Here is a 7,362-nt window from a genome sequence, read left to right on the forward strand (position 1 = left end):
TGCTTGTAAATTTTGGAGATTAATCCCTTGTCGGTTGCTTCATTTGCGAATATTTTCTCCCATTCTGTGGGTTGTCTTTTCGTTTTGTTTATGGTTTCCTTTGCTGTGCAGAAGCTTTTACATTTAATTAGGTCCCATTTGTTTATTTTAGTTTTTAATTTTCATTACTCTAGGAAGTGGAGGGCCAAGGGTCTTGAGCACTCTGGTCCCCAGCCTTTTCCAGTATAATCCTGGCACATCCATGCTGGTGGGCTGGATCAATGGGTAATATCAATGACAGCTAACATTTTGAGGGCACTAAGTATCAGGCACTGTCTAAAGGTATTAACATGTATTCACACATTTCAACCTACAAGGCAGGTACTATTAAAGTTCTCATTTTACAGATGGGAAGACCGAGGCCCAGGAAGGTTAAGACACTTGTCCAGGGTCACACAGTGACAGCCTCCAGGGTCCCCACTTTACCCGTCTCCCTGGTCACTCTGTGGTTCTGACCAGGAGCGGGTGCCCCAGCCCGGACCCCACCCGAGCCCCGTGGGTCCCCCGCCCTGCCCAGTCCCGGGGATCCAGCTCACTCACGTGGGGTGGAGTGCTTGCGGGGGGCGGGGCACTCACCAGCACACGGTCTCCCAGGCGCAGGTCCTTGTCACCCCGCTTCACAGAGCCGCTGTCGGAGAGGTTGGAGCCCGACTCGTTGCCGGTCTTGACGGAGCTGTTGAGGACGCTCTCCCGCAGGGGGATGACACGGCTGGTCAGCGGCGGCGTGGCCGTGCCCGAGTGCAGCGACAGGTTCTGGGTGGTCAGCGACTCGACAGAGTGCGCGTCGCTGCCCGAGCCCTCGGCCGCAGGCTGCCGGGTCAGCTTGGAGGGCCGCGTGAAGATGCCCTGCAGGGCCGGGCACTCGAAGTAGCGCACGCCGCCCACGGCGCCGTCGTTCTTGCCCACCGGCTCGTCCAGCACCACGCCCGCCCACTGGCCCGGCGCGAACTGCGTCTCGCCCAGGTACTGCACCACGCCCGGCTTCACGCCATTCACCCACACGCGTTCGCCCACCACGAAGTCCCCCACGAACTCGTCGCCCACCTCGGCCGCCTTGGCGCCGGGCTTCTCGGGGGCGGCGGGGGCCGCGGCCGGGGGGCCCGAGGCCTGCTTGTGCAGGGGGGAGCCTGTGGAGGAGGAGAGAGGCGGCGGTTAGGGCTCGGGTGGGGGCTGGACCCTCGGCGCTCCCAGCTGGCCGGGGGGAAACTGAGGCAGGCGGGGCGGGGAGTGGGGCCTGGGGCGGGTCTCATTCCTCCTGGGCCGCAGGCATCTCCGGGTGGCTCCCTACCCTGCCAACCCCTCTGGAAAGTTCTAGGGATGAAAAGCTCAGGACAGTGCCTCCTCTGAAGGCTTCCCACTGCTCAGGGTCACTCGAAATTGAGGGCAGACTGAACCCATGACCGAGGGTTACGAGTTGCTACTTCTGCATCCCGGTGGGCTCAGGCCCTCAGCTGTTACTTTGAGGCCGCCCATGGCCCCACGAGGGGCTCAGGTCTTGTGGGGGGATCTCTGTGCCCCCCACCTTCTTCTCCAGCCAGTTCTGGGCCCCACGAAAGGCTCCTAACTGTTCCTTGGCAGCTGACCCCAGACATCTCGGGACAAGGAAGGAGCCAGAAAACCCTCTTATTCCACTCCTGAGTCTCCCTCTCCTCCCCGGTCCCCAAGCTGCAGCCCAAGCCTCAGGGCACACAGACCAGGAAAAGGGGGTGGGGAGGAGGGTGGGAGGCGGAAGCAAGCACTTAACTTCATTCCTGGACTGAACTCCAGGCTCTCTGGCCTGAACTGGGTACCCTGATCCAGCCCCCCTTTACAGAAAGAATGACCCCGAGACTCAGAGAGGCCCGGGCCTCACCCAAGGCCACACAGCAGAAATGGGAACTCAAACCCTTGGAGGGGGCCTGACTCCCAGGCCTGGGCTCTGATGTGCTCTAGACTCGGAAGAAGGGAAGGGGGGCAACCTTCTCATGATCACTCACGAAAGGACAAAGCAGAGCTCAAACCCACCATGCTTTGTGCATGTCTGGCTCCTGGGCCCCACGCAGGGCCTCCTGTGCAAGTGGATGCTGGCAAGGCTGCCCATTTATACCTCAAGGTCTGGAGGCTGCCCCTCCTTCCTGCCAGACCAAGCAGGCAGGGAAAGACTCATCCTTTTCCTCCTCTACTCCAGAGGCTGACGGACTTGTCAAATACAGATGGGGACAGGAGGCAAGCAGACACTGCCATGCCCCTATCAGAGTTGCCTGTGTTTCTGGTCCTTTCCATGGGTAGCCAGTAGAGGGGCCACAGGGGCAGCGGCTCCACCAGCATCCTCCTTGTACCCAAGGCCAAGGAGCCTGGGGCCGCAGGCCTGGCTGCATGCTGTCTCCAGGCTGGAAGGACAGAGCTCCTGGGAGATGAGGAAGCCACACAACTCCAGGGCAGGGCTGACATACAAGCTCAAGCAGGCAGGTTCTCCCTCTGGGACACTGGTAGTGGTGGGAAAGCATGTGATCACCCAGGGCCTGGGGAGCCAGGACAGACGGGGGTCCTAACTGAGGGGCAAGGGGCTCCCTCTCAGCTGTGAGCTGGGCTCCTGGGAAATCAGTGAGCTTTGCTACTGAAGTTGATTAACAACCAGAGTGATCACACCCATGAATTGATGCTCTGTGCTAAGAGGCAGACATACAGTAGCTCATTGGACCCTCAGTTAACCCTGTGAAGTGATTCCATGATCCCATTTTACATATGAGGAAACTGAGGCTTGGAGATATCAGGTGCTTTATCTAGGCCCCCCAGGCAGGAGGCAGCAGAGCCAAGGTCCAGCCAACAGCCCCTGGCTCTTGGTACAGGGCACTTTCATTCGTCCAGGAAATGTGTACAAGGCACCCGCCATGCCAAGCCCTAAACTACAACCACCCCAATCTTGGACTCCTCTGCATGGACCCGTTTCCTAGACTCTGACCAAACCCTACAGTTCCCTTCGAGCAGGGAACAATCTCATCTTGTACTCCTTCCTGCAGAGGGATGTCTCCTTCTCCTTCTGTGGGACACTGCATGGGACCCTGGGGGCGGAGGGGGGTCCCCAAGGCTCTTCTCTTCCACCCCTGAGATCCCACAAGGTGGAGGCCACAGTGGCTGAGGGAGCAGACCCTGGAGCCCCACCTCGGTATCCTCACCTGCCCTCCGCCACGGGGCTTCTGTACAGTGAAGGACACAAAGCCCTAGGGACGGTGCCTGGGCCACACAAGTGAACAAGTGCTGACCGTTCTTACTGTGATGAAAATGACTGATCCTCAAACTAAGGGATTAGAAAAAATTTAAAACCACAAAAGGATCAGGGGGCAGAGAAGGGCTTCCAGGCAAGTTCTGGTGACCCTGGACCCATGGCTCTGCCCCCCCGCCACACCCCCCAGAGCAGCCAACCTCGCCCTGCTGTTCCCTGTGCCTGGGCTGAGCTCCGGGTCCCTGGTTCTCATCTAGGACAATCCTGTTACAAGGAGCTTCTGCTGGGATCACAGCAGTACGGGGCCTGGGAACCCCACTAGGTCAGGTGGGTCCGTTCCTTAAAAAAAAAAAAACCTGCTCCGAAAAGCAGCCATAGTGGGAGGAAGCCACAAGTTAGGTGATGCTCCAGGTCCCTCGAAACACTGCCCAAGCTGCCCGTGGGTCCTGCTAACAATGAGGGGTCAAGGTTATCATCATTAAAACAGCAGCTACCATTCATGAAGTGAGACTACGTGCCCTCAATGGACTGGGTACTGTTTTTTTATATATATATAAATTTATTTACGTTTTTAAATTTTTGGATGTGTTGGGTCTTCATTGCTATGCACGGGCTTTCTCTAGTTGCGGTGAGCGGGGGCTACTCTTCGTTGCGGAGCACGGGCTTCTCATTGTCGTGGCTTCTTTTGTTGCGGAGCACGGGCTCTGGGCACGCAGGCTTCAGTAGTTGTGGCACGTGGGCTTCAGTAGTTGTGGCTCGCGTGCTCTAGAGCTCAGGCTCAGTAGTGGTGGCACACGGGCTCAGCTGTTCCACGGCATGTGGGATCATCCCGGGTCAGGGCTCAAACCCGTGTCCCTTGCATTGGCAGGCGGATTCTCAACCACTGCACCACCAGGGAAGCCCTGGACTGGATACTTTTTCTATATTACACTCTTATCTTGCAGATTAGGAAACAGAGGTTATAAAACTTGCCCAAAGTTACCCAGGCAGGAGCCAGGCCCACCTGGTCTGGCTCAGAGCCTCCCTGTAAGGCCGGCATAGGAGGTGTCTAGCAGGTGTCAGTGCCCTTCCCATATCCGTTTCCAGAACACTTCCTTGTGCTGAGGGGCTCTGTGATGTCTGCTTAATGGAATGGCCGTGGCTCAGGTGAGACCCTGTACTACCTGTTGTCTGTGCAGAGAGCACAGAGAAGGGTCCCAGGTCGAGGGGGACCCAGCGTGGTTATTCTTGGCAAGAAGCTGCCTACTCAGCTGTCCTCCCAGCTGTCCTGGCCCAGGCAGACCCCCAGGTAATCTCCTTTCTTCCCCACCCCCACCCCTTCCAGAGGTCACAGGCCCTGGGGACCAGTTGTTTGAACAGCTGCTAAAATAAAATCCAGGTCACGAGCCTGGTGACCACACTTGGGTGTTCTGCTGCATTTTTCCTCTTTGGCGCCCCAGTCTCACAGGCACAAACCTTCACCCACTCCCCCACTCACCCTGGGCAGCTGGCAGCCGCCTGAGCTGGGGAAAGCGTGGCAACCCCACTAGAGCCCCCTTCCCTCCAGGGAGCCGTTAGTAGCACACTGGCTGGGCCTGGCCGAGCCCCTTCCCATATGTGGGCCTCAGCTTCCCCATGGGACAACAAAGGGCGAGGTCAGAAATTGCTAAGGTACTGACCAGCACTGACATGCTATGAGCCCCACCTCTTCTCCCAGAGGAGCTGGCGTGTCGTCAGAGCTATGAGACCTGGCTGATGGGCTGAGCCTCTGGGGCGGTTCTGGAGGCTCCCTGAGGGCAGGGCCTGGGCCTCCCCACCCTCCTAGTTCCCGCACGGACCAGCAGCGGCTCGGCAAAGCCCCAGGAAAGCAAAGGGCAGCAACAGACTTAAACCTCGCGCCAGCAGCTGATCCCTCCCCAGACACCAGGCACAAGGGAATTGACTGCTGGTTTCAAGTTCAAAGTAGAACTTTGATAAAAAGGGCTAAAGGACATGGTGTGGAGTGACAGCAGCTGGTGGCCTGGTCCAACGTGAGCGGGGGGCGGGGGGGGGGGGCGCTCAAGGCGGGGGTGGTGGGAGGTGCCCAGATGAGAGCGCATCCTCCCCTGCTTCCGCAAGGACTTTGGTCCTGCCCTGCCTGGGAAGCGGAGACAGGCATTTTTCACACCTGCCAAATCTCAGCCACCAGGGACCCCATTCGTTGAGCACCCAGTGTCAAAAGTGGGCCCAGCAAAGGGGTGGGGGGAACACCAGGACCGCAGCTACAACTCAGATGGCCTTCTGCCTGGTAGGAAGGCACCAAGGTCCACGGGGCCCTGGGGTTGGGGAAAGAGGGCTCATTGCAAACAGAGGTGGGAGCACCTCCCAGAACCTCTGCCCTGACAGTCACAGGGCTCGTTCCCTCACCTCCTCAGAGAAGCCTTCCCTGACTGCTTCACCTAAAAGCCCACCCACTTGCAGCACCCTCTACTCACTTTATTCTTCGAGAGATTTACCCCATCTTCACCTGTGTACGTCTGCCTCCAGACTTAAATGGAAGCTCACATGGGCTGTGTTTCCTCTCCAGCACCCAGCCTGGTTCCCCGCAGCAGGCCCTCCACGCAAGCTGCACTGCACTGCCGGCTCAGAACTGGGGCCCACCCGGCTCTGTGCTGGGTGCGTGGAACAGTCAACACTCCGAGCTGCAGAGAGTGGCTCCCATTTCTTCGGTCAAGGAATCTGAGGCTCACTCCAGGCAGTTTCCGGTTCACCTGGTCTCCCTTCCGCCTTTGTACCTCCCTGAGCCCTTCCCGTTTTCCCTGTGTTTCCAGAGGAAAGCTAAGAACCCTCTTCTCCTTTCAGAAGCAAACCTCCATCCCCCTTTGGTCTTCCCTGGGACCCACCTCCCCGCCCGCCACCTCTCTCCTCTCCCCGCGATGCCCTGCGATGGCCCTCCGACAGAGGTCAGAGCCCACGGGTGGCATGGACACCGCCCTGGCCCACAAAACAGCTTCCCTCACCTCGCCCCCTCCTGCTGTCACCCATTCTCCTTCCCAGCAAACAAGCTTTTCTCTCTCTAAGTGTTTATTACATAGATCATTCATGTCCATTGCAGAAAAATTTTTAAACATAGTTACTGATTTAAAAAAAGAAAAGATAATCACAGTTAACGTCTTGGTGTGTGTTCTTCCAGGCTTTATCCTGTGCGTGTAGGGGTGTGTGTGGGGGGGGGTGGGGGGTGGGGTGGGGTATAGTACTTAAAAGTCAAAAACACAAGCCAGGCTGTAGTTAGATATTACTCGGTCCTCTGCTCTTCCTGCAGTTGGTATTTTTCCATCCAGCCGTGTCTAGAAGGAAACAGTTCCATGCCCTAATAAGACTCTGCTTTCCAGTCCCTCTCTGACCCTCAGCTCCTGACCCCTCCCCGCTCTGGAAACTTCTCCTGCAAGGATGGCTCGCTGCACTGCAGGGGGCCCTTCCCGGCCTTGTGGTGCGTGGCCCTGCTGTCCATGCTCCTCTCAAGGCTCCCTGCTCCCGTGACAGGACTGGGGCCTCGCCAGTCCCCCACCCTGGCCCACCCTGGTGGTCCTCTCCGATGGGGTGGTCTCCATCCACTACCTCTCCACCTATATTCCAGCCAGTGCTGTGCTGGGAAAGGCTTAACTAGTTCTCCAAGAGAAAAAAATAATAATAATAATAACCCTGATTTTGGAGCTTTTGCCAATTTCCATAGTGTAAATTCTCCCACCATGATCCATCTCAAGCTACCAGCATGATGCCACTGAACACAGAATTGGGAAGAGATTATATACAGTATTTCCAACTTAGAGTAAATAACCTCAAAGACACAGATGCTGGGGACTTCCCTGGTGGCGCAGTGGTTAAGAATCCGCCTGCCAATGCAGGGGACACGGGTTTGATCCCTGGTCCGGGAAGATCGCACATGCCACGGAGCAGCTAAGCCCGTGCGCCACAACTACTGAAGCCTGCGCGCCTAGAGCCCATGCTCTGCCACAAGAGAAGCCACTGCAATGAGAAGCCCGTGCACCTCAATGAAGAGTAGCCCCCGCTCACCGCAACTAGAGAAAGCCCGTGCGTAGCAACAAAGACCCAACGCAGCCATAAATAAATAAATAAATAACAGAACAAAACCAAAAAAACAC

At 57.3% G+C, this 7,362-nt stretch overlaps 1 protein-coding gene across 1 annotated transcript in view; it reads right to left on the bottom strand.

Annotated features, from left to right (window-relative positions):
* CLIP2 (CAP-Gly domain containing linker protein 2) overlaps positions 1 to 1,631 on the bottom strand; it is a 47,789-nt gene extending 46,158 nt beyond the window's left edge. The window contains exons 1-2 of the mRNA XM_028483274.1: positions 1,562 to 1,631; positions 616 to 1,166 (exon numbers count right to left, since the gene is read on the bottom strand). Coding sequence (XP_028339075.1) covers positions 616 to 1,166; positions 1,562 to 1,631 — 621 coding nt within the window. The remainder of the gene's footprint in view (positions 1 to 615; positions 1,167 to 1,561) is intronic.
* Between the last annotated feature and the right edge of the window lie 5,731 nt (positions 1,632 to 7,362).

This window comes from Physeter macrocephalus, unplaced genomic scaffold (assembly GCF_002837175.3).
Source record: "Physeter macrocephalus isolate SW-GA unplaced genomic scaffold, ASM283717v5 random_17, whole genome shotgun sequence".
Lineage (NCBI taxonomy): Eukaryota > Metazoa > Chordata > Mammalia > Artiodactyla > Physeteridae > Physeter > Physeter macrocephalus.